The sequence below is a fragment of the Trachurus trachurus genome (assembly GCF_905171665.1).
Source record: "Trachurus trachurus genome assembly, chromosome: 7".
Classification (NCBI taxonomy): domain Eukaryota; kingdom Metazoa; phylum Chordata; class Actinopteri; order Carangiformes; family Carangidae; genus Trachurus; species Trachurus trachurus.
Window position 1 is genome coordinate 16,297,776 of NC_139901.1, and position 25,982 is coordinate 16,323,757.

A 25,982-nucleotide genomic window follows, 5' to 3' on the forward strand; every position below is an offset into this window, starting at 1 on the left:
TCAAAGTGTTTCCACGTTTTGCTGCCTCTCAACACATGAAAATGAATCTGAATGCCAAAAATAAGCATTTGTTGTATAATTTAGTACTAATAACACTAGTAGTGAGATGATTTTAAAAGTGATTCTTTGTTTTGATATAAAGAATAAATGTTCCTGAATTGTATATAATATGTAGGATTTCACAGCGATCATCGGGTACATTTTATGTCAATGCGTTTTAAAAAAAACCTGAGGATTGCTTCAAGGTTTTACAATATACTTTGATTTGCAGGAAACCCAATGTTGATGCTTCAGTGAAACAATGCAGCTCTCTGTTGACATAGAGACATTAGAAATCTTTATCTTTAATTATATCTGCATATGGTGAATTGATGAAGAGGTTCTGAACTGCTAGGTACAAGATAAACAACACTGCATAAAAAGAGTCTCAGCAAATGCCCTTCTGTATCATTCTGACAGTGTTACAACATGGATCCCAAAATCATGTCATTCACAAATGTGCAAAATGATGTAAATATATATCCCTCTTTTTTTAGAGTAAAATAAAGATGAGTCATTCAAAACCAATGAAAATGTGTGCACTTTTCCTTTTACAATTTTTTTTAATCAAGAATTTCGATATCAAATCATTTTTATTTCCTTAGAGACAGGTCAGCGACTACTGTTTATGCACCTACACGAGTGAATGCGGGGAGCTAACCAGATGTCCTGATGCCCCTCCCTTTAAAAGCGGAGGGAGGAAAGGTACGGTGACTAGTCAGGACCAGGATTCGCGTCTGTCTCCGGACTCTGCACCAGCTGCAGCAGGCCCTGGATGGGCTCCGTCAGGCCATGGTTTGGTATCAGCTGGCTGGCCTGCAGGGCTGTGCTGCCAAATCCCAGTGCCTAGCACAGAAACACAAACGGAAACAAACACAGCAGCTGCAGCTGTTAGACTGCAGGGAGAGTAAAGCTGACTTATATAATAATATCATTGAAAACTGGACTGATTCAGTTACCCTCTTTACCCTTCTGACAAGCTGATCTGTCAGGCTGTTACACTGTCCGTTATAGTTTCAAACAGAAAATGAGGACATAAGAGCTTTGCTTGATACTGTTGGGAAAACCATGCATGCTTCGAAGAAAACGTGCCAAACTAATTGTGTAATTGATTGAGGTTTTTAGTGGCATCTGTGGAATTCTAGCAGTTTCTTAAGATTTGTGAACAGCTGGGAATATGCACTGTGTGTATGTGTGTTACATGAGTGTGTGCTTAGTGTTATGTCTACCCCCACACTTATCTCAGTGGTGAATACAAGTCTGATTCACTAAACCACAGACTCTCCTTTCTAATGTTTCTTCCATTCTTTCAAAAGCACCCTGAGTCACAAGTACAAACTGAACAAATTCAACACGAATGATAACAACTGATTATAAGCAATAAGCGTTTACATTTTAAAACTTTGAAAATTCCTACCAAACCAACAGTACATGCTACAGTTTTGAAACTTTCACCAAAATGTAGCCCCAATGCTGCTGACACTTTTATCCACTTATGAAATCCATCACTCTGTTTTTTTTTCTGTTTTTTTTTTTCGAAAACTGTAAAACTTATTTAACCTATCTCTTCCCGCATTTGTTTCTCAATTGACACCAAACTTGCTAGAGAGCATCTTCAGACTGTCCTACACAAACGATCCACACAGATTTTTGATTTATCGAAAATTCAGCCCACAATGCATGAAAACGTTTGACTGTAAACAGTACTGTAAACATATACCATCCAATACTACATTTTTAATCTTCCTAAAAAAATTGACAATATTTTGGAGTCATGATTGACGAAGTTTGGCAAATATCAGAATTTTATCTCAAAAAAACACTTAACGTTAAAAACAAATAACGACCATTTCCATGTTGTCAAGATGCAATTTATGTATTATCAGATTTGTGTTTAGATAACAATTTTTGAAATCTGCCTTGACAACTGCTACCTGAGTCTATTTGAGAAGTCACACACCAGGCTCAATGAGTTGGGCGCTGGTTCTTGGTATCAGAGGTTGTGAGTTCAAGCCCCAGCAAAGGTGATGATGATGACACATCATAATGCTACATGTCCTCGACAATAGTCCTCATGGTGGTGTTACAACACGCCCCTAAATTTCATAACTTTGAAAATTCATAACAAATCAACTGTATGTGCTACAGCTTTGGAACTTTCACTTTCAAATTGCCTAAAATTGCCCGGCCCCGACCATTGCTGCACAGCAGCTATAATTTTTTCTTAAGCTTTATATTGTAGTTCAATAAACATGAAGAACAAGAGACAGTTAGATTGACCAGAACACCTGGGGCTGGGTAGAACAGCTTATCATGTAATGTAATCTTAACCCATCCCTTAGTCCTATAGCTGCTGGATAGGTCACGTGACTATCAATTTCAACCTTAGAGATAAGGCACCATTTTATTATAAAAATATAAAATTAAATAAAAAAGAAAAACTTGACTATGTTCATCTGTTTCTCTGTGTTTTTGGACCTTTGGTGTAGGTGAAGTGAAAAAACAGAAATCCAAACTGTTTTTCACCCAGCCCTTCCAACAACCCACAAAACCACCACATAAAAAGGTCTGTCAAACAATTAAACACATCAACTGTGCCGTGTTTGTGTTACTGTCTGGTGTTGTGTCTATTTACATGTTTACTGTTTGCTGGAGTGAGGCAGCTTGAGCTTAGACATAAGATCTCATTAACCCCTCTTCCAACATGGTTTTATGTGGTGGCTACCTCTCTGGTGCAGAACTTCCTGTTCCTGTCTTGGTGACGCCATACCTGCCTCAGTCTTTTACCTAACACGACACACTAGATTTTGTCCCTCATTTCATGTTGGAAGAGGTGCAGCACAACCAAAGCCTCTAGTGACATTACAGAGACACCGGATACCACCAGGCTGGAAGTCAGAGTGTCGAGACGGTCACATCAACTCCCACTAAATCCCATCTCATCTTTGCGGCTTGACCAATTAGGGATAATCCCATCTGGAGTTGGCACTCTTAAGGAGGTGCATTTACTGTAGGGGAAATGAGGAACTGTGTCACTGTGTCAAATGGAACATTTAATGCCTGTTGACCTCGCCAGGTGTCTCACCTTTAAGGAGTCTCCTCCAAGAAACCACAGCATGGCCAGGCAGTGGGCCACCAGTGCAGTCTGAGCAGGATCCTTTCTGGATTTACCCTGTTCAAACTCCAACACCGTTCTTAACAGCTTGTCCACTTCAACTTGCCGGGTTTCGTCTGATTAAAAGTCATATAAACAAAGAGAAAATGTTCTTATATTACTATGGACTTAAATACACTATATACTTAACCATTTTAAAAAACATATTTATTATTTTCATTCACACTGTTTTCAGTGGATTGGATGAGTGAGGACTGTAGAGGTGACGACGAGTCAATTAACTTTGGATTTGTCTGTCTTGTATATATTTAATGTAAGCATACTATGTCTCCTGTCCTTATTTTTCAACCGGGAAACATCCCAGAAATCCTGGGAAATTGCAGTGCAGCTAACAGGCTTAGCATCATATGTAGGGCAGCAGCTGCCATAGAGTAGCGGTGCGGATGCCGCACAGCCAGAGATGTGTCAGCAGTGGTCTCTAGTCAGCCCTAAGCATGCTAGTGTAAATCTGAGGTTTAGCTTTCGGATTGCACAGCAAGACAGCTCAGCTAAATATAGCAGTGTTGACCTTATTTTTTCAATGATGCGCCAATGGCGTATCCCTGCTGTTTAGTGGGTGGAGCAAATGATGGATTGGTGATGTAATTTTCTGATTCTGCACTATGTTTGAATGGTATGATAGAATTGGAGCGATTGAGAAAACTTGAATGTGTGGTTTTGTATGGTGCCATACATAGATTTACATTTGACCTTAACCCTAAATGTGGCGTGACAAAACATACCGTAAGAGGGCTCCGACAAGAAGTCAGGATTTTGGATGTGGGTCTTGAGGAGTTCGGTCAGGTGGCAGTGCCATGTATGTGCCACCTACAATATAAGAAAAATAAGCTAAACCGTCAGATAAAACATGAAACATTGCAATGCAAAAATATTTTGATCACACGAGCAATTAAAACTGCTTTTACCTCAGAGTACAAAGAATTAACAATTGACATCTTCCCCTGTTTGGCAAACACGTTAGCCATGAGAAAGTAGCCACCACAGGTGACTGTGCTATGCAGGCCATACTCCTGACTGGCAAAGTATATCTGAAAACATATGATAATTTAAATTTTATTAAAAAAATAAAAATAAAAAATTAGACAAAAAATAGCTCTATCTATCTATCTATCTATCTATCTATCTATCTATCTATCTATCTATCTATCTATCTATCTATCTATCTATCTATCTATCTATCTATCTATCTATCTATCTATCTATCTTTATCTTAGATAATCTCTTTATCATAATATACTCAGACTCTTATCTGCTAAGTGTACTAATGATGACACAGACATCATTCGCAAAGTTAAGCAGTGCTGCTTCCAGGTTTCCAGTCAATATGTGGAGGCGGCCAAAGCTCCTGTGCAGCTGATGTCGGACTATGTGACCACATTCTGGGTTCTTCAAGACCGCCCACTCAGCCTGAGACAGGAGTTCCATCACCAGGACTAGATTACCCAATCCTGGAAAGATAAATACACACACAAATATACATATACAGCATGTACACAGACATCCTCAGTTACACATTCTGCATCATACAGGAATCCAGTTGAGCTGCTCACCCATGTTGGCCTCTGCCAGTAGCAGGTATGCAGGAACCAGTTCGATAGCTCCAGGACCATGGACATCTATGGAACAGCGCAAACAGAACTGGGCAGCAGGCAGAGCCTCCTGATGTTTCCCCTCAGACAGCTTGCTCCGAGCCACCGACCTGCAAATCTCAATCAGCGCTGCCTAAGCAAGGAAGTGAATCCAAGGTACACATTTAGTTACTTTTACCCCACCTTACGTAATTCATCAGACCTCCTGCTGTTACATTCAATGACTAAAGATGGAACATACCAGACTGACAACCAAAATTCACAGCGACAGCGTCCACCATTGTGACATGATTCCTGGGGGGAACCTTGATTCAAGTCTCAACAGATAATTTTTGTTTTCTACTTTTATCTCCTTAGAAGAAAACTTCCTCTGCTGTTTCCCCTCCATGGGATTTGTACATTGAAAAACAAAAGCGTATCTTTTTTGCAGATTCCTGTATTTATGTCAGTTACAGTACATTTATTTTATTTTTTATTTAACCTTTATTTAACCAGGCAGAATCATTAAAAACAAGTTCTTATTTACAATGATGGCCTGACAAGAGGCACAAGCGGGGGGGGCTGTGAAAAAAAAAGGATTGGTTAAAGGACGGTAGCACAAAGCACAACTATACAGACATGTAGCAGGACATCAACAGAGACAGCACAGAGGCAAGGCTATGCGGACAAATAGCAAGAGAGTGAACAAGGACAGAAAGGGTTAACAAACAGCTATTCAGTCACACAGGCAAAGCAGCAAGACAGGCGGTGGAAGGCAAGGCAGAGAAATGTAACAACACACTAGTACCGCAAAGGGTCCTTAGGGAGACTAAATTGAGAGAACATAAAAACAAAGTTAATAGCGAGGATTATTTACATCATCACAACATAAAGACAGAGTTAATAACAGGGTTATTTGCAACATCATATCACAAAAAAAGGCGAACGGCAGCAGGTATGGGCGCTCAACACAGAGTACAGGCAGACTGAGGGAAAGGTTAGACGGTAGGAAAGCAGTTGCAAACTCCTTTTCAAATAAAAGGTGAGAAAGACTCAGGGGCTTGAACCAAGAAAATAAAAATGCAGAGAAATCTCCTCTTTCTTTTGCGTCTTCATCCAATAACACCAGCCCACTTAAACACTAGCAGTCCCTCTACCTTAATATATTCTTACAGTAATTGTCTCTTTTCAACATTTTTGATCAATCAGCCTGCAAATTAGGTGAAGTGATGTTCAAGATCAGTTAGTTAGTTTTTTTTAACAGTCAATGCCATTTTACTGTATGCTTCAGGTTAGGATTACTGTAAGTAACTTCAGTTTAAAATTAAAATTAAACCCTGTCTGATTGTGAAATGGTTAAGGCACAGAACTGCAACATCCACAGTTGGATTCCTGGCAAGGGAACTCTTGTTGCATGTCATATCCTTTATTTACAGTTTATGGTCATACCTCTCTATTTCTGTCCTTGTTGCCTCTTTGTAGACTTAAAGCCAAAACTCCAAAACATAAAGTGGATAATACTTTGAAACTAAACACAACACACTTGAAAACAAACAAAGAAGAAAAGATTATTCACAGACAGATAGGGGACTTACTGTAATAGAAAATAACCTGGGTATATAGGCCTAGTTTTCATGTTTTTCTTTACAGTTTCTTTAAAAAATGAATGCACATACGTTCTCACCTTTTTACGCTGTATTTCATTTTGGCCAGCTAGCTGAAGACTATCGGTTGTTATGATGCGAATGGGAATAAGCAATGGACAGATTTTCTCATGGATCCCCACCCAGTCGGCACGGTGATGCTCTGCATTACTGTGGATTTAAAAAAAAAAGTATAACAAAGAAAAAGAAAGAAAAAAATTAAGATTGTAACTCAAATAACACTTTGTCTTGACACCTTACAGTCATCATAGCTCTTTCATGCAAAGTGAAATCTTGCTTTTGGGTCAAACTTTAACGGAGATGTTTCAGGAGACAAATTAATCAAGAACCAGTTTTTCTTGCCAGGATCTGAACTTTATTAGGACTTATATGCAAATGACACAATAGGTACAGAGCAGCGACCTTTAACGTAATTTGAAGTGTGGATCAGACTGACTTCAGAGAGGTGACAGACAGATATTCTAGTGTCAAGAGTTTCTATACAGTACTTATTGTTTGGTGTGAGCTCTGCTAACATTTACAAAGCTGAGTTTGTATCCCATTCAGGAAATATCATCTGAGTGCACAGAGGGCATACCAAATTGTATGCCATTACATAACTGGTCTGTAATTTTGTGCATCTGTCTCCCCCTGTTCTGCACACTTTGGTGGAAACTGTCTTGGTTTTCCTTGTGCTTTTTTTCTTCTTCTTCTGTGGAGCATGTGAGCACACTCCAGTACATTTGGGTTTTTGGACCCAAGACAAAAGCAGCAAGCAGACTACGATCTGGCCACGTCATATCAAGAGCAGCTCTGACACATAGCTTGTGTGCATGTATGTGTGTGTGTGTGTGTTTGTGTGTAGACAGTAGTGCACACACAGACAAACACAAATGAAGGGGTCTCCTCAGGATACAGCACCACTGCACTTTCTTGACTCTGCTGAGCTATACATAAAACTCATACACAAAACACTTGGATAGTCAGCCAGCAGCCTGACAATGCCTCTTTGGGCTTTGAATGAACCATTTTACCTTTTGCAATGTGAATGTTTTCTGGTTCCAAAAACCACAGAGTGAATTGTTTTGACAAAGAATAATAGCCAACTCAGCTGTTAACTGTAAGTTTAACCAACCTCTTCTATTAGTAGCAATTAAAACTTAACTTATAAAAAATTGCCGTTTCATGTCCTCTTGTTTTTAAGGTATCATTAAAACAGGCTTAAATGATTTCATCTCATTCAGAAAATGTGGTTATCTAGCATATTTTACTGTAAAGTCTCGAGGAAAGCAGGCACAATAAGTGGATGTGAGCTCCCTTTAAGAGACTGGGTGTAGTGGCTCATCACTATAAATCCCCACAGGGCGGGATGTCACCACATGCTCCTCTCCACTCCCCATTCTGCGCCAATAAGGATACCACGAAGCACCATCGTATGATCTGTAATTGAGTCTGCAAAGAGGGGAACCAACGCCAAAGGTAATGTAGCCTTACATAAAAAATAAAAAGGCGATGTCGACCAACTCGGAATATCGGAAAAGACGCAGGCAAAACTCCCTCACAGTCACAAGAAGGAGGGAAGAAACTGTCTGTGGTAATTTCATTTCCAGCTGTTCCTCTCCCTCCTGACAACACAGTCACATGAACGCCCTTCGTGCCGACATGTGCTGTGAAAAAATATGGCTAACACCGACACCTAGCGTCCAAACAATAGACATGGTTTGACCAACTTCACACATAATAAACACGACTGTCCGGTGAAGTAGGAGATACAGCTTTCACAATAACGTTATATTTATATTATTTTGTCACAAGCAGCGTAACGTTTCAGGATTAAAAAAAGGCTAACTAGCTAGGATAGCCGAACTTACCAATAAAAGGTGACACGACAGTTGTCGCACTGCATGTGCGCTTCCCTTTGACAAAGTTCACACAACTTTTCCTCCTCTTTGGGTAAAGCAAGATGATTTAGCTTTGACGTTGGCCCAGCAACTTTAGGTCCAGCTTCCATTGTTGCAAGAAAGACCAGTTAAAATAGATACACACACTTAGTAGGTTTCCCAACAGTGCCGATGAAGCTGAGTTTAGTTGTTAAGCAACCGAGTTTACGATTGCTATGGCAACAACAGCCCAGTATGTTAGCATCATAGACGCTATGCTATCACATCTGTCAACGGAATTTTACAAACAAGACTGACCTCTAAAATACTCTGTAAACACAGTAAGTGCACACATTATGTTTTGGTATGTGATATTTATTAGGAACAGTAGTGTAGTCTACATTATCAACTTTACAAAAATATATAAATATCTGTTTCCAAGTTGCTTAAAGGAACATTTTAAACAAATGTCAATAAGAGTCAATAAAACTTAAACATAATTATGCTTTCTTTGCCTTCTAGTGAACTGATATTATGAAGTCAATATTTGTCCGAGAGATAGCCAATTATCTCCTCATAGTTTTTCCATAGGCTACAGGCTATCGACAACAGAATATTAACCAATGCTTGTGCAAAAAGCATAACAATGGCGGCATGAAGTTACTTAATTCAATCCAAACTTTAATACTTTGTACTTAGTGCTGCTCTGTACATTGTTTCCCCTTTTCTGGTCACTCTTTCTTACGCAGGTGAATGTATATGACACCACTACAAAGCAACATCGGGACGCACACCCAGGCCAGAAAAAAGCAGTAGCCAAAGTGCCCTGAAGTCAGTTCTTTGGAGTTGGGAAGGATTTCCTTATTGTGTAATGTGTAGATGAGCGCTGCAGAAAATGCTGTCAGGCCTAAAAGGAAGCATATATGATTGGGGTAAGAAAAGTTGGCTCTTTCATTTATTAATTAATGTCATGTACTACAGAGAGATAGGGACAGCAACATATAATATAACTAATATAACCAAATAAGATATACAGTACATGCACGTCCCTCTTTAATGGGTAAGGCTAAGGGTTATAATTTGGCCGCATCTTTCATTAACATTAGCAACACATTGTTTCACTTCACTGTTACCTGCAAAGACTTGACACAGCCCAGTGAAATAGAAGAGTCCTCCCTTAGACATGGTGAACAGCTGACCCAAGAACACCAAGAAGGAGACTGACGAGAAGATCACTGAGAGAACCATCAGGACCTGCACTGCCTGAAGCCACTCTGTGGGGGGAAAAAAGTCTTAGTTTTCAGATTTTCCATTTTTCCGTTTTGTTTGTTTGTGAAAAGTCAATTTTACAGAGGTAATGACATTGCTTCCTACCAGTTTCTTTGGAGGATGCACAAAGCCAGGTTCCTGTGTCATTGTCAAACCTGCAGTTGTACCATAGGTCCGAGTTCTCCAGGCCATCCCACACCCACCAGGACTTTAAATAGAGATTAGACACAACTCACACAGCTGGATGTGTTTCACTTATGAAAATAAATAAATAAAGTGAACATCATGTCCTACATACGACTGTTACCTTCTCCATGGTTGCAATGAATAGCATGGCCAATGTGATGAGATGCAGCAAGGTCACAAACATAAGTAGGTATGCCATTTTTATTTTCTGCCAAAAAATAAACAAAATTGTATAAATTTAGACTTTCTGAACAACAGCATTCACCATTACAGGTAGCAAGGAAAAAGTGTGTGACCAATTTAACATGTTTGCGGTTTCCTCTGTATTACGGGACCTTCCTGTTTTGCCTTGAAACATTAAATGGAAAATCTGAGTAACTGAATACAGCATAGTCTGTGTTGCATAACACCATGCTTCAAAACAGAGTGCAAGGAGTTATTTCTAAAACTTCTCTTTGACTGGCCTCTGTGTTGTCATCGTTCAACCTGCTGAGAAGTTGGGTGGGTCTTATTGAAAGTGAATGCCACAAGATATTTAGGCCTACTGTATGTTTGTTTTTTTTCTTCTTCCTTCGAGGCAAAGAATAAAACTTGTTTTATTGAACTGACATCTGGATTTCATTAAAACTGTTCTAATATAAAGTTAGAGGAAATTAATTATTGTATGAGGAAAAGCCTCTGATTTTACAAAGTTATCTGACACTGACCAAGTAGTGCCAAGGCTAAAATGCCCATTATAAGTATCACAATAACAAGACATGCAGTGAGACTAAGAAGAAGACAGAGGAAAAAAAGAAACAGGGTGAAATTGACTGTGTAGATCTTTATCTGTAGGAGAGGTCCATTTGGAGAGTAAGTGGACTCATGATTACTGTCAAATTATCATTATAACTGGTAAAGTAAATGTACTACTTGAATGACAAATACACATATTAGCTACAAAATAAAATACACATATTACAAAAATGTGATACATATCATAACAATATCTGTTTTGTTACAAGGTTGTTAAAAAAAAGCCATTGTTTTATGGCACAAAACATATGAGCTAACAAAAAAATGTACTGTAAAGTACGTTATGTGACTTTTTTGTTTTAAAAGTAAGATTCAATGAGAATCACAGAAATACCCCAAAAGTCAAAGGAATATAGACTTACCCTTGTTTTCTGTTCTTCTGAATCAGACCTCAGGAGCTGGCTGGGAGCAACTTCACAACTCTACAACACTGTACCTCTTGGTGGTCCTCTCTCCTGTCTAGCCTTGCCACACCCCCTTTATTTTCTCAATCACCCCAGCCAAAAACGCCCATTTCCTGCAGAACAGAGCTCCCTTTTGCTCTGCCTCGTAAGTCCCTCAGTACAACATCACCATCCAAAAAAGACTCAAATGGGATCCACCCATGGGCAATGCAGGCACGTAAAACCACATGAAAAGACCTCCTCTGTAAACACTCAGATGGAATTGCTCTTTTGGTATACAATAAGCATTCTGCCATATCTAATTCATTCGAGGTCTGAGTCTTGTTGTTAGGTAAAACATTTAACACAGAACTGCAAAATAGCTCACATTTCCACACTTGAACATAATGAGTATTCAGAGCACTCTGGTCACACAGTAAACATCTGGGCGAGGCACAGCATGCAAACAGGAGTTCACACAGGGTCAGAGGAGGCAACAGCAAAACAACAAATGATCAAGTTACTAAATTTGGGACTACCAACTTTTCACTACATTCAGGTACAAAATAATAATAATAAAAAAACGGATATCATTTGTGTACTTGGCAATTAATTTGTATATGTTTTAATTTATTTTACAAATTTCATCCATAATTACTATTATAATTTTAACTGAGTGTGGTGTGATTGTGCTACATGCAATAATAATTACAAAATCCTAACATGAATTCTCAACCTCCATGGACGAGAAGGATTATGTTTGTTTGTCGCCCCCTGGTGTGTTTATGTATAAGTAAATGAGAAAAGCATAATTCAAAGCAATGGTTCACCCGGGTTCACCCACAGCCTATGCCCACGGGCTGGCACTGAAAGCATCAAATACTGTTGTGTTTTTGGATCACAAGCAATGTTACCAAGGTCAAAACCATGTATGGTCAGCCCCGTCTGACTACCACAACTTTTCTTTCAGACTCAGGTAAATTATTGAGGGTTATTACTTCTCTCAATTGTAATGCTGCCATTTGCCGCAACAATATATGATATATTTAATAATATAATAATATAGTAGCCTAATATAATAACAAACACACGTTGGTTAATTTGGTTGCAACCAACTCCCCTGATTAACTGTCCCCTGCATCCGTTGAATGGTACGGTCCGTTGCCTAGGTGCTAGAAGAAGCCAATTCACTTCGCCACGCCTGTACCTCAGCACTGGGCTTTCTTGACGTTGTTGTTCCTGTGAAAGGTAGGTAAAACTTTTGTTTACACACTCCACACCCAGCCCCATACCCTTAAAAAGTTAGCGTCCAAAACGGTGCTTCCATTTATCACAGCAAAAACCTCGCGGTGCTCACCAGTTGCACCAGTGCTGCCAGACGGCCACTGGAGAAAGCGATGGCCACCGTTAGCGAGCTAGCACTAGCTGGATGTTTAGTATTACCACGACAACTTTGGAGCTAACTTTGCCGACTTTGCTAGCGCTGCAGGTTGTCACCGTTGTTCGTTTTGTTTATGTTCTAGCTTATGAACACAACGGGGCTAGCTAGGCTGTGGTTATTAACCGAGAGCATCTTTCTGAGCTTGCATGGCTAAAAAGGAATGCATGTGGCTGTTGTCCTACGAAAACCCTCCTTTGCCCCTCCTCGTCAGACATTTTGGGGAGAGTGGTTAGCTTGAAAATAAAGACTGTTTTTAATTGTCCGAGGAAATGATTGGCAAGAAAAGAGGCGACACTATCCACTTTGCAGTAAAAGTGTAAAACTATAGTTGCTTAATGCAACGTGTTCAAGTGCAGAACAAGAAGTCGCCTGCTTAAGAGATAGACCTTTCACCCTTGTGCTGTCCATGTAAAACTCAAAACGATAACATAGCAGCAGATCACCCATACGTAATCATTGTTAAGATTTGCATAGCCCTGGGTGATGCAATGCAATTCATCTGCTCAACTGTGTGCTGGTGCATGTATAATCCGAGGTAGCTAGTCTAATCTCTGTGCTTATGACTGCAAGTCTTAACATGACTTAACAGCATTGTTCTTAAGTCTCTCTCTCTTTTTCTTTCTTTTTTTTTTTACAGGGCAACCCAAGGACAAGAGTCGTTGGATGATCATGGATGATTTGCAACAACAATAGTTTTGAATGAAGTTTGAAGATATGCTGTTAATTGCCAATTTGTGTGATAATATGTAGGTTATAATATTTTGCGATCGGTACTTTCATCCCTGAGGAAATCATTCATCACTCACAGATGCAGCCTCAACAAACTTAATGTATGACCATGGATCATGATGAGGTAACTTTCATTGCTGTAAATGCTGCTATTACAGATAGCACAGTGCCAGTCTCTGTGTCACTGAGGTGCTTCAGTGTTCAGTACTTTAAATGTGTGGTGGAAACCATTTCATTTCTGACATTTGTGTTGTTATTCTCAGAGGCTTTTTGTTTTCTAATTTATATATGCCACAATGGCAAGAACATAGCCAAGTTGGTTTGATGTTTAAGTACAGGCACATGAGACCCGATTCCAGACTTGGGACAATGTGTTGCTCTGGGGTGCTCAGATTACAAACCCTACAATGTAAAGTATTGAATTCAGCAACAGGTGTTTAGTGCTAGCATGCCACTCTGATGCTGCGTGTCTCTCCTATGTGTCATGCAAATGGATCAGTTTTCAGCAGGATTAACAGACAGCCTTGCTGTTGAGCACTTGCCAATGCTGTAATTTGCTGAATAGTTTGTTGGATCATTGTTTGGCAGAAGTAAGTAAAACACAGTTAAGGTATGACAACTGTGTTTTAAAAATCAGCATGTAATACTGTGTAGCGTAAATGTTTAAGAAATTTGAGGCTATTTGACCCTATCTATGTGAAATTTTTTATCTGTCTTTAGGTAAATGACACTTAAGCTAAATACACATCGGGCTATAACAGGCAAATCTTAATAACAAGCAGCATTCCCAAGGCTACTCACTCATAAGCTTAAGTTGATTTCACTTCACAACCGGCTGCTTAACATAGTAGTTAAACACTTAACTGACATGACATCAGATCCCAAAACAAATCTAGCTCCACTTTTGGGTCCTTAGGTGTGGACAGAGCTGGACCAGATTTCCATGCGGCTTCAGGAGGAAGGCTTGCCTCCATCCGCCACTGCAGAGGAGCGGCAGCGTCATCTGTGGCAGCAGCTGCTCCGAAATGAGGCGCAGCTTCACTCTGCATCCAAGGAGCTGCAGACTTTACGTACCCAACAGGCCAGTGAGATGAAGGAGGTGACACACTTGGGATTTTTTGATGTTTCAATTAACCAACTGTTATTTTTTATATATTTTATTTAAATTTTTTTATCTAGTGTGCACCTTCTTTATATTGAATATAACTATAGGTTTTGAAGGTGAGGCATATTAAATGAATACTCACACAATGTAACGGGTGCTGGTTACAGCTAAATTGTTTTTTTGAGGTTTTATTTTTTTTGTCTGTCAGGTGGAGAGCTATGTTGCACACATTCGTGGACTGTTGGAAGAGCGGGAGTGTCTGACTGCAGACTATGAGAGGGATAATGAACACTTGCGACATGAGCTTCACCAGATCAGACAACAACAAGGTGAATTCACTTTAGTTTAGCATTCTTTACCTTTGGTTGTAGCCTGAGCTCCTGTGCAGAATATTTAATTTGCTTTTTAGCTCGTCATTTTTATTTGTCATGAATGTTCTAAAACCTTATTTGGATATATTAAAGCATAAGATCTCTGAGTTGGATATTTACTTGTGTTGTGCTGCTGCCGTGCAGCTAATACATGTGCACTGTTGAGTTCTTCTTCTATCTTGTTACTCCATTGTCTGCCATGCAAAGTGTAATCTCTAATTTATTACAGAGAGTCAGAGCAAAGAGCTGGCAGAGATGCTGGCTCAGGAGGATCTGGGGGAGATGGGCTTGAGCACCCCCAGTGAGCAAGTAGCTTACTTATTGGTGGAGAGGGCCACACTGCTGGAGAGGCTGGAGGCTGCAGAGAGGAGACTGGAAAGTCAGAGCCTCACTGGCAACTTGATGGAGGGACACCACCAGGTAAATGCCAGGGACCACATAGAACCACTTTCAAATGTTTTAACAGTGAATATTATGTACAGTTGTAAGTGTTCATTTTTACCATTTGCAGTGTAAATGTACAGTTTCAGTGAAAGAACACAGCCTCAGCCATTTTAAAAAACGAATGTAAAGTCTTTAGCCATTGAATTCTCAAATAACCTATCCAAAGGCTTTGTAGTCATAGCGATTGCAATGGTTAACTATCCAAGGCAAATGCAGAAGCCATGGTTAAGACATTGTCCGTCTTTCTGTGACACGTGGACAGGAGCAAATTCACATGATGGGGGAGGAGCTAAGGCAGCATCGGGAGGATCTACAGAAAAGGATAGATAACGTGACAAAGGTAGGGTGACCCAGACCTGTGTTTGAGGTCAGGCTTTTCAGATTGAAGCCTGTGAAGAAAAAGAATTACATTTTTTTTTCACTTGAAGGACGGGGATACAACTTGATTCCTATAGTGTCTGTTGTGATCCTGCATACGGTGGTCTTTCTTCTCAGCAGTGTGCACCCCAAAGTCCATGGAAGAAGCTGTTTGGGTTGCGCAGGTCTGGTCAGAGCAAACACAATATTACCCCTGTAGGTTTCCACCTCACATTTTACACTAACTTAACAACTAACACCAATATTTGGATAGAGTCATATAAGGGAAGCACTGGGTTGTTTAGTGCTTCTACTTTTTGAAAGACATTCCACAGTGATGATGTGCCTTTATATCTGCATGACCACTGTTATGCAAGACACCGTTGCTTGTCTCATTAACACATCTGTCGGTATGATTTTCTAACAACTGAGGAGCACTTGAAAAGGGTGGATTGGAGGAACAGTAATGGCATGACACTGGTAACAGCATGTATGCTTTCTGTGCCACTGGTCTCTCAATGCAGGTGAATGCTGGGATTATACTGTAAACTTTCCTACTATAACTCACTGCCTTTACCTGTTTCCAGGCCGTCGGTGATGATGAATTGCAGCCTCAGAATGCATGTCTCTTACAACAGCATGTTTGGCCAAATGCAAGTCCAGTATTCTGTCCTGCTTTATTCCCCCACTCAAACCATTCACCACTCATTATTTTACACCAGGCCCACAGTGAGGAGATTTCCCAGGAGCGAAATGAACGCCAGCAGCTGGAGCGGGACCTGGAAGAGGCCTCGAGACGTCTGGCGATGGCTCATCAAGATATCCGCAGACTCACCAATGAGCTTGATGTTGCCAAGAACAACAACCTAGACTCAAGTGGTATGTTGCACACTTACAGTAAAGTGTTGTGAGTTTACATGCTAGACTTTGCTATGATACATTTAAAGACTACATAGTCTTACAGTTCATTATTTTAGTATATTGTTTTTGTGCGGTTTCTTATAAGAAATACCTGCAAGGCATTGAGTACCTATGAGTGCCCTGATTTACACTTGCCACCCCAGTCCCTGGTCTACCCAGCTTGTTACTCTGACTTTTAAAATACTTAAATTTCCACTTGTTTTTCAGCTGCACATATGGTTAATAAAGCACCTCCACATTATAACCAGTGTAATTTGTTTCTGGAACTTTTTATATTAGCCAATACAGGAAACCATTATCAGCATTGGAGCAGAGGTTTTATAATTGGCACAGATTTGCAGAAAGCATATTATTATTATTATTATATTATACAATTAAAAGTATGTTTATAATCTCAGGATCTGGGATTCAGGAAATGGTCCAAGAAGTAGAAAGCCTGAGGATTGAAGTGGACAGACTGAAACATTGTGGTGAGACAGACTTGGGTGTGACATAAATTACTGCAAGAGTAACTACCTGAGCAGGAAGTTGATGTACCTTTTTATTACTATAACTGTTTGTTCTCCAATTGGCCCTTGAACTTTAAAAGTAGGCAGTTATGTTATTGTTTTGCTCTTTTCTCTCTATGGGTAATGTTTTGGCTGAATCTTGTCAGACAACGACACAAAATCAGTAAAACTAGTTGACAAAACATCAATACCCCATTACAGCAAAACAAGAGAAACAAAAATGCATTTTCTTGGCTTTATTCATCGTCATGGATCTCTCCACAGATGTGATGAAGCTGCAACGAGCCAAAGAGCAAAATGACCGACTAGATGCTGAGAACAGAGCTCTGCGGGAGAGAGTGCGCACAATAGAATCTGAGAAGAAAAACCTCCAGGAACAGGTTGATATTTACGTCATGTATTTATTAGAATACAATTTTGAAAACCGACAAAAGGGGTTACAGCAGCTTTACATTGTTTGTTCTTGTGTTTGTTCAGTTGACGGAGCAAGCAGACCAAGATTTAGTCACTGAAGAGGTTCGAAAGGACAAGAGTATTAGCAGTGAACCACAAAACAATCTTTCGGCCTTGGCAGCTCAAGAAAAGGATCACATTCACAAACGGTAAAGCCATTAATTCCCCATCAACAACAAATTGAATAACAGTGTGGTATGTTTACTGTATGTTGACATTATCAAGAATTATCCACCTGCACTTTCTTAATGTAATGATCATCATTCTCTGTTAGGTGTCAGGAGGCGATGGAGGACGGGCTTGTGCAGGTGAGGGAGTTGCAACGGCAACTCCAAAGGGTACGCAAGGAACAGGAAGAGTTGGAGGAGAGGAATGAGGAGCTGGAGGCCCTGCTGGGAGAGGCTCAGAATGCCAGCAAGGAGGAGAATCACCGCCATGAGGGAGAACTGGAGGGACTGCACAGGAGGGTAATCTAAATTCTTGCTCAAAATCTATATTCAATTTCTTAACCTTCATGGAGATTGATGTTGGAAACAGTCATCTCTAATGGCGACGTAATAATCTGAACTGGTCATGCAGATCAAAAGCCTGGAAGCAGAGTTGAAGAAGCAGGGTGTCCATGAAAAAATGATGAAGAATGGAGAAGAGGTTATATCCAATGAGTCCTACTTACAGCTGGTAAGAAATTGGTTCAATTGCTAAAATGCAAAATAAAGGGAATTTTGTTGTAAGCAGGAAACGGACAATGATTGTGACTGAGACAGGGACAGTCATGCATCTGTGCTGTAGAAAAATGAAAGGAAACTGTCACAGTATTTCAAATGTAATGTATCAATACATTTAAACATTGACTGCCAGTCTGTAGAGATTAAATGATGGTGGAAAAGTTTTGATACCGCACTCCTAATTTCACAGTACTTACGGTGCCTCCAATTATTATTCTTTTTTTTTTTTGCACATTATGTGAAGCACCTGAGGGACAGCAGCCAGGAGAGACTATCTCTACTAGAGGCACGACTGGCTGAAGAAAAAGACTGGAGGAAACAGTTGGAGGTTGACCTCAGTGCTGCCCAGGCTGCCTTAAAAAAAGACAAAGAGGTAAAAACTGCACATATCCAGTGCTTCATTCAACAGAAAAAAACACACAGCGAAAAAAGTGTGTAAAATTCAATTTGCACTTTTAGAACTGTAGTCCTGATGTAAGGAGTAATTATTGGTTCAAAGAAATATTAAATGAAAGTTACAGTGGTTATGGTTATAATCTGCACACTGACTGCATATAATTCTCTCATTCTCAACACCAAAGGCTTTGCAGATAGCTGAGCGAGAGCTGAAGAAGCTGAAACTGGAGGTCAACAGCCTTCAGACAGACTGCCAACAAGGGAAAACACTAATCAAAAGCCTCACCCAAGTCAAAGGGGAAAAAGCTGTTCTGGAGGAAAAGGTTTGTTAGTGTTACATGTCTACTTTCTATTACTGACGCAAGAAATATTAAATTAAAAATATCAAGGTTAAGTGAAAATTTTGTATGGAAATGCCTTTTGTTTATAGCCAAACATATGGTTATTGCAATTGCTGACAAAATGTTAGTGTTTTAAAAAAGGATCCAGAAAAACTCAGAATCAAAAATATAGTTAGAAGAATAAAATAGAAAAGTTTACAAGTATTCAGTAAATTGAAATAATCTTGACAACATGAGTGCATCATTTAGACCAAAACTAAATTAACTAAAAAAATGTCTCCATCTTGGTGCCTGTCAGCTTGCCCAGATGGAGCGTGCCCACAGCCGACTTCAGAGTGAACTAGAGCGCTGTAAGGACAGTAATCGGACCCAGGAGGACCAGAAGGAAAGCAGGATTCAGGTTGACCAGCTGCAGGAGCAGGCTGACCGGCTGACTGCTGAACTCAGCAGCCTCCAGACAACACACAACACACTAAGGTTTCTGTTAGTCCAGAGTTGACAGCACAAAAAGCTGTTGACTCATGCAGTAGCGATAGAGCTACCGTACCTACTGTACCTGGTACTTCAGTCTTGTCTCATGGCTAGTCACAAAATAGAACTGAACACTGGCTCTGACTTTTGTTGCATAAATACATATTTCCCAGGGATGAAATGGTATCAGAGCGGCTGCAGACTGCTGAGGTCCAAGCCAAGCTGAGCACCAGTGTCCAGGAGAAGCTGGCAGCTGAGGGGGAACGAGAGAGACTGAAGCTTGAGATACAGCATCTCAACAAGCAGCTCAAGTGGCATCAAGAGCAGCTCTCCTCTACAAAGGAAGCACTCAATAGCAGACAGAGGCTTGAACCGCCGACAGCTCGCATAGAATCTGGCCTCAGTCCTGCAGAGAGCACCAAGGATGAAAGTTCAGATCAGGTAACTGTATTTCATTTCTTCAGCAGGGTAATTTGAATTTCAAGAAAGGTCATATGCGAAATAATCCCATGTGAGTAAATTAATTTAATATTCAGGAATGGAGGCAACAGGGTAGAATAGAGATACTGGCCTTCAACATGACAGCTCAGGTTCAAAGTGCAGCGGCCCAGCTTTGATGTCTTGGGCCCTGGGTCCCCACCAGCTCAGACTTTACTTTTCTTTGGTACATCCAAACCTTTGACCTCCTTTCGGAAGAAAATGAGCAGAAATAGAATCACCTAAATATTTGTGTGTTCTGTTTGTAGCTTTCATGTCTGAAACAGGAGCTGAATCATCTGCAAACCAAGCTGGAGGAGGAGCAGCAGCTGGCCTCTCAGCATCAGATGGCCCTGCAGGCTCAGGTCAATGAAGCCCAGGCACGCATTAAGGTATTTCTGATCATAAGACACCCGTATCAAGCCCAAACCTCCATGCTGTTTCTGATGTTCAGGTTAAAATATCTTTTAACCATATGGACCCCAGTGGTGTATTTTTGTTACTATTAATAAAGCTTTCATACAACAGTAGCAACATTATGTTTCTATACTAAGTATACAAGGTAAACCTGATTTATTAACATAACTTCATTACTTGAGTCACAATATAGATTGTCCTTGTCAAATATAAATTTATTACAAATGAAAGTTGTTCAGTTACATTTTTGCTCGAGTTAGGGCTCAAGAGTACTTGATTTAAAAAAATATTAATGTATTCAAAAGTACATTTTTATGACAATACATAAAAAAAAAAAAAAAATACAGTTCACAAGTAAAGGTATTTTCCATCCATGTACAGTTGACAGTTGGTAATCTTGAAGAATTTGTAGTTTTTCTGTTTTTCTTCCTCTTTTCTGTTCATACAGAATTCTGATGATCACAAAAGCTTTAGACCTACCGATTCTTGAACTTGATCATTTTCACACAATTTACCAAAAATGATGGAGAGCTCATGGGATTGGCTTGATAATGTATAATTGCCAAAATAATCATAGTTAAAGATAAGTCAAAGTGTCTCTTTCAGTATAAACCTGTCTCAACCTGGTCCGTCCTTCCTCTTCAGTTCCAGGACTCGGTGCTGAGTCAAAAGGCAGAGGAGGCTAAACAGATGAAGCAGGACTTGCAGAGGGCCCAGAGCCTGTTCACCTCAGCAGAAAGAGAGCTCCGCTATGAGAAAGAGAAGAACATGGACCTGAAGAGACACAACACTCTACTGGATCAGGAAAAACTCAAGGTTTGTATTTAATTGCAGGACACTTGGAATTCCCTTATGGTATCTGATATTTAGCACAAAATCATCAGTTCATGCTCTCGTTTCATGTTTCTTTTAGCTTTGTGCAGAGCTGAAGCAGGTCCAGACCAAGCTGGTCCAAGTGGAGCAAAGTGTCCACACTCAGGTGGCTGAGATTGAAAGTCAGCAGCAGAAAATCAGGGACCTCGAGCTGGAACTGGCACGTAACTCCACAAATCGCAGTGCCACCTCAAGTCTGCAGGAGGATCTACAGGCTGAGAGAGCGCGGCTCATTGCTGCTGATAAGAAGGTCAGTGCTCGAGCAAGGAATAATTGCCTGGTGCCCTGCTCTTCTTTCTTTAATGTTTTTTTGTTGAATAGGTTAGTTTATTTCCTTTTCAATGACAAAATCTGGTGGTAGTCTGGTGGTGAAGCTATTTCATATAGTGAAAGTCAGAGAAAACTTTTATAAGTTTATTTTGTTTTATTAAATCCTTCTCAATGTTTCTGAGTGTCTCTACACACATTACATTACTTAACCTGCATTTGAGCTGTAATAATTTTAATCCTTATCTGAATATTCACTATACGGAAGAAGCTGTTGCCTCTTAGTATTGAACTTCCAGGTTTTCATGTAGACTGATATTACTGACTTCTTCTGCCGGGTACCTTTAGGAGACACTGGGACACTCTGGAAGTTGTTACGGCATTTGGGCCTCATGTTGTCTGTTTGTTTTGTTGACTGCATCCTGTGGCATTGATCTGATGGCAGGTGTTGGAGCTGCAGCAACAGCTCAAGAATGCCCAGCATCAGCTGCGCGTGGAGGAGGCTCGGGCCGGTGAGAGCAGCCGCCTGGAGCGGGACAGCAGGGATCTGTCTGACACCTTGTCAGCCCTGAGAGCGCAGCAGCAGGAGGAGCACATCACCAGGTCACAGGAAATGTGGTGCTGCACGACACTGCCCACTTGCCCCCTGTTGTAATAATTGTGCCATAAACAACACTGTAAATTTAAAGGGGAATGGTTTTGATCCAGTTTTTCTAATGACCCTCCTATCCACCCCCACCACCCCCCTCCATTTCCACCTCAGGAAGCTGTTGCAACAGCGAGAAGAAGAGCTGCTGCAGCAGGTGCGCTCCCTGAGGCTGAAGGAGGCTTCCCTGACCAGAACCAACACGGAGATTAGCCACCGTGCCCAACAGCTGGACACCCGTCTGTCCATCCTGGAGGCTGAGTTTAACAAGGCCAGAGAGGAGGTAAAGTGGACAGTTCATGAGCTGAACTGCAGGGCTTTGCACACATGGGATACCTCAGGTAGCTCCTAATAGGTCAATTCACATTCTGCACCATTTTAAAGATTTAGCTTAAATGTGTTTCGCCACTTATATATTGACTAGTGCCAACCTGTATGTAGCTTTTACTGTAATTTCAATCACATAAGAGTCAACTCATGATCTCTTAGAGGTTTCTTCTGACCCATCTAAACAGGTTTCTGAGAACAAGCTCTTATGCTTTTTAAAAGGGTATAATAATGAAGTTTTGCTGTATTTCTAGGGGCTTTATGTTAACAGCTCAGATCCGAAACAATGTTGGTACAGTCTGTCATTTTATTATAAATTGTGATCAGTCCTGAGATTTGATCAGTAGCTGCAACTCTGTTAAGCCCCATAAGCAGAGTGACAGAATTTGTTAGTTAAACATATATGTTATTAAAAAAACTGCAGGTATTCAGCTATGCTTCACTTAGAGTTAACATATTTACAAGGTCAGCGTGCTGTGTGGCATTATCATCACATTAAAGTCTTGATCCTTTTTGTGATATATCCCCCAGGTGAGAGACGGTCAGAAATCCAGCCACAGACTGCAGGAGGAGCTGGCAGTCAGTCAACAGGAGAGTGACAGACTGCAGGGGGAGCTGCAGCAGGTTCTTCTCCAACATGACACACACGTCAGGTGAGGCAGAAACAACACCAACATTGGCTTGACGTGCACTACATTTTCTGATATGCTCGATGCAGTCATAGCATAATGGAGACACAAGTAGAAGCTGATGCAATTGCCATGATTAATTTCCTTTTCTCTGCCAATTCAGGAAGTACAATGAAAGGCAGAGTCAGTATAAGACTAAACTGCGTCAGGCCAAGCTAGTCTTTCTCAAGACAACAGCACAGAAGGACCGTACCATCCAGAAACTGGAGAACGACCTGTTTCTGGCCTCCAGTCTCTCACACAAGGTGACACCCGTCATCACATAAGTTGACTCATTGCTTGCAAAGAAATAATAAATGTTCGTGCTACGTGCTGCCTCTGTTCTTTTTTCTTAAAAAAAAAAATCTTTCTTCCTCTTGTCTCCTACTTGATGGCTTTCAGGACAAGGAAAGAATCCAAACAGTGATAGAGGAAAATGAGAAGCTTTTGGAGGAGAAGAGGGAACTGCTGAGGAAGATAAGTGAGGCAGAAGAAATGGGTAGCAATGGCATGAAGACCGCCTCAACTGTTCAACACAGGTATCTTCACAAATCAGTCTCACACATTATGTATTACAAATTACCTGCAGCACAGCAGTGTGAAAAATGCTGTATAAGGCTTTATAGTTGTTAAATATTAGGATGCAATCCAAGTATCTCTTTTGGTAGAGTGTCTTTTTCAAGTGGAAATTAAGTATTACATTTTGGATATGAATATATATATATAAACCAGAGGACCTCTCTTAATGAGCTAAGATAATTAATCAAAATCCAAAAAAACATGTGGAACTGTTGAAGACTATAAAAGTAATAATTCATAGGGTTTGATCAGAGTTGCTGTCAAGTCGCTGACAAGTTGAACCACATGAAAGTAATGATTTTTACTATCATCAATGTGCATGTGTCAGTGAGGTCGTAAAGGAGACACTGGCTAAATTGTTATGAGTGTGAATATTAATTTGTTCAAGGGTCAACGTCTTAGAGGTGGAAAACAGACAGCTACAGGACCGAACCCTGAAGCTCTCCAATCAAGTTAGTTCCTTAGAGCGTGCCCTGAGGAACGTCCAGTCATTCTACAGTCTGGAGGTAATGGTATCTTTTGTGAGTTAAAGGAACATGACTCTTTAATAGTGGCTCATACAGAAGTAGTATTGAAGAATTTTAGTTTCAAGTGTATGCCGTTTGGCTGAAAATGGTACAAGCTGGTCATCAGCTAATGTGAAGCAGCTTGACCTCAAAGTTGGATGACATGTCTGTTCCATTGTTGTGATCAAAGTCGATACCAAATATGTGATTAACACTCTACAGAATACCAAGAAAGTGCACCCCTCTGAGAGTCTCTGTGAGGGCGTCCTACATACATCCACACTAAGGTAAGGCATTTCTAACAGAACTCATGTTTTACTTAAAATGATTTATTGACTGGTATTTCTTATTGGTGGTTTTTCATATTTCCTGTTGTTGCTAGGAAAAATGTATAAAGCAGTGCTATGAACCTCGGTATTACTCAGTGATTCATCTACATAGAAGTTGTAGGCTTCCATTTACATTTTTTATTTTTATTTTGTGTCACCAGTCTGATGTCAGGTTCCTATGACCCATTGGACATTCTGGATAAAATCTGCCGTGTGAAGGTGGGCGATCGTATGCTGGTGGACGGCACCCGAGCATCTGTCTCCACACAGCAGCTATCAGAGCAGGGTTACCTGAATCTCACCTCCCCATTGGTTCCTCCAGAGGCCAGAGGCACAGAGGAGAGCTCCATTAACAGTGACAAGGTATGAGAGGTGGTGCACTCGGATGTGGCTGCTGCATTTGTGTTTACAGCAGCAAGCTACCAGCACTTTTATTCATTGTCTGTGCTGGAGATAAAAATGAAGTACTTCTTGTTAAAAGACAGTAATAATGAAAGGGGTCTTCCGTTGCAGTTCTGCTCAGGGTGATACCTCTTTTGTGTTAAAGCAGATTTTTGTTTGGCCTGCATTTTGATGCAGGTTCAGACTGGGAAAACTTCCAGGGAAATTATTAGGGGTTTTAAAAAAATAATGTTCATGATATATACTGTATTCATGGGAAGAGGATGTCATTGGAGATTTGATTTGTAAGCTAGCGGAGATAGTCTTTGTTGGTGTTTAAATCAACACACCAAAACAAATCAGAATGCTTAAAAGCCTTGTGTTGGTTTATGGGAAATATTACTGTTTTTGTGTACTGTGTATGTACAGCAGTAAGGTACTTTGCACTAGTGCAGTGCAATATGAGAAAGCATTTCATGGATGGGACTAGTTTAAACTAAGCACTTTATAAGAGGTATAACTTGCGTTTACATGTGAGAAAATGTAGCAATGAGATATCAGTGTGTATGTTTCTGTTAAATTTAATCTTGGTTGTTTTCTATATAAAAAAAAAAAATACTGCAGTGCCCAATGCTTATAGTTTTACTATGTCAAAATATCTTGACACACATCAGAATTTTACAAGTCACTCTCTCTCACACACACGTGTGTAATTATTATTAGTTTTATACTGTTGTGGACCCACTTTATGTCTAATGAGACTGTGTGGTAAACAGAGACTTGTCATTGCTATAGCTTGTTGGCTGTGGTCACTCCAATACTTACAATGTGCAGCTTTGCTTGTAGATTTAAGGAGAAAAAAAAAGAGTGTGTTTTATACATGGCATTAAATATGTGACATCGATTATTTCTTACCACTGGTATTACTTTGTGTCAGTAATAGAGGTATACACTGTGGAGACCATAGTCTATTTTGTTTCTTTCAATGTGCCTGAAATGATGAAGTGTTGAACTTTATCTTGCTGCTGCGTGAATACGTCCAATAACAAAAGCCTGTTTGTGACAGACATTTAAACTGAAATGTAATCAACAAGAACCTTTTGACTTTTGTTACAGTCATGTAAATACATTTTTTAAACAAAACTATTTTAATAAATAAATGTGAATAAAAAAGAAACTGTTTTTGTCCTCCATGCCACCCTGCAAAACATTTGTTGGTAAAAAATAAAAAAAATAAACCCAGTTATTAGTGACGGATTTGTAACAGTCTGTTTATTAAACAAGGTAAAGATACAAAGCTTTTTTTCCTTT

At 40.1% G+C, this 25,982-nt stretch overlaps 3 protein-coding genes across 3 annotated transcripts; 1 reads left to right on the plus strand and 2 right to left on the minus strand.

The window, feature by feature from the left end:
* Nucleotides 1-753: 753 nt before the first annotated feature.
* Nucleotides 754-8,480, minus strand: zmynd12 (zinc finger, MYND-type containing 12; the record flags this gene model as incomplete). Its single annotated transcript, XM_083975840.1, has 8 exons — nt 8,297-8,480; nt 6,467-6,596; nt 4,765-4,936; nt 4,493-4,662; nt 4,120-4,242; nt 3,937-4,021; nt 3,125-3,270; nt 754-885 (listed from the first exon to the last, which is right to left on the minus strand). Exons 1-8 carry the CDS (start codon nt 8,434-8,436, stop codon nt 754-756), a joined length of 1,098 nt encoding a protein of 365 aa, XP_083831966.1. The 5' UTR covers nt 8,437-8,480.
* A 314-nt stretch (nt 8,481-8,794) lies between these two features.
* emp3b (epithelial membrane protein 3b (MAM blood group)) lies at nt 8,795-11,003 on the minus strand. The gene is made up of 5 exons (XM_083974880.1): nt 10,918-11,003; nt 9,882-9,968; nt 9,680-9,782; nt 9,439-9,579; nt 8,795-9,212 (listed from the first exon to the last, which is right to left on the minus strand). The coding sequence occupies exons 2-5, from the start codon at nt 9,957-9,959 to the stop codon at nt 9,037-9,039; spliced, it is 498 nt and encodes a 165-aa protein (XP_083831006.1). The 5' UTR covers nt 9,960-9,968; nt 10,918-11,003; the 3' UTR covers nt 8,795-9,036.
* A 1,106-nt stretch (nt 11,004-12,109) lies between these two features.
* Nucleotides 12,110-25,146, plus strand: ccdc30 (coiled-coil domain containing 30). The gene is made up of 27 exons (XM_083974886.1): nt 12,110-12,186; nt 13,017-13,232; nt 14,025-14,207; nt 14,422-14,542; nt 14,814-15,004; nt 15,524-15,601; nt 16,108-16,264; nt 16,705-16,776; nt 17,080-17,202; nt 17,321-17,417; nt 17,543-17,735; nt 17,848-17,946; nt 18,238-18,366; nt 18,575-18,712; nt 19,029-19,207; nt 19,375-19,642; nt 19,966-20,070; nt 20,741-20,911; nt 21,009-21,218; nt 21,681-21,838; nt 21,999-22,164; nt 22,740-22,861; nt 23,001-23,142; nt 23,279-23,415; nt 23,844-23,961; nt 24,184-24,248; nt 24,452-25,146. The coding sequence occupies exons 2-27, from the start codon at nt 13,212-13,214 to the stop codon at nt 24,657-24,659; spliced, it is 3,651 nt and encodes a 1,216-aa protein (XP_083831012.1). The 5' UTR covers nt 12,110-12,186; nt 13,017-13,211; the 3' UTR covers nt 24,660-25,146.
* The last annotated feature ends 836 nt before the right edge of the window (nt 25,147-25,982 follow it).

Excerpts from the sequence above, each read along its gene's own strand:
- emp3b (XM_083974880.1), bottom strand. The coding sequence starts at position 9,959 with ATGGCATACCTACTTATGTTTGTGACCTTGCTGCATCTCATCACATTG. Across the intron at positions 9,580-9,679 it reads TGCATCCTCCAAAGAAACTG|AGTGGCTTCAGGCAGTGCAG; the intron begins GTAGGAAGCAAT and ends TTCCCCCCACAG. Across the intron at positions 9,213-9,438 it reads GCTGTGTCAAGTCTTTGCAG|GCCTGACAGCATTTTCTGCA; the intron begins GTAACAGTGAAG and ends GCTTCCTTTTAG.
- ccdc30 (XM_083974886.1), top strand. The coding sequence starts at position 13,212 with ATGACCATGGATCATGATGAG. Across the intron at positions 17,203-17,320 it reads CCTCCAGGAACAGGTTGATA|TCACTGAAGAGGTTCGAAAG; the intron begins TTTACGTCATGT and ends ACCAAGATTTAG. Across the intron at positions 20,912-21,008 it reads TGGATCAGGAAAAACTCAAG|CTTTGTGCAGAGCTGAAGCA; the intron begins GTTTGTATTTAA and ends TGTTTCTTTTAG.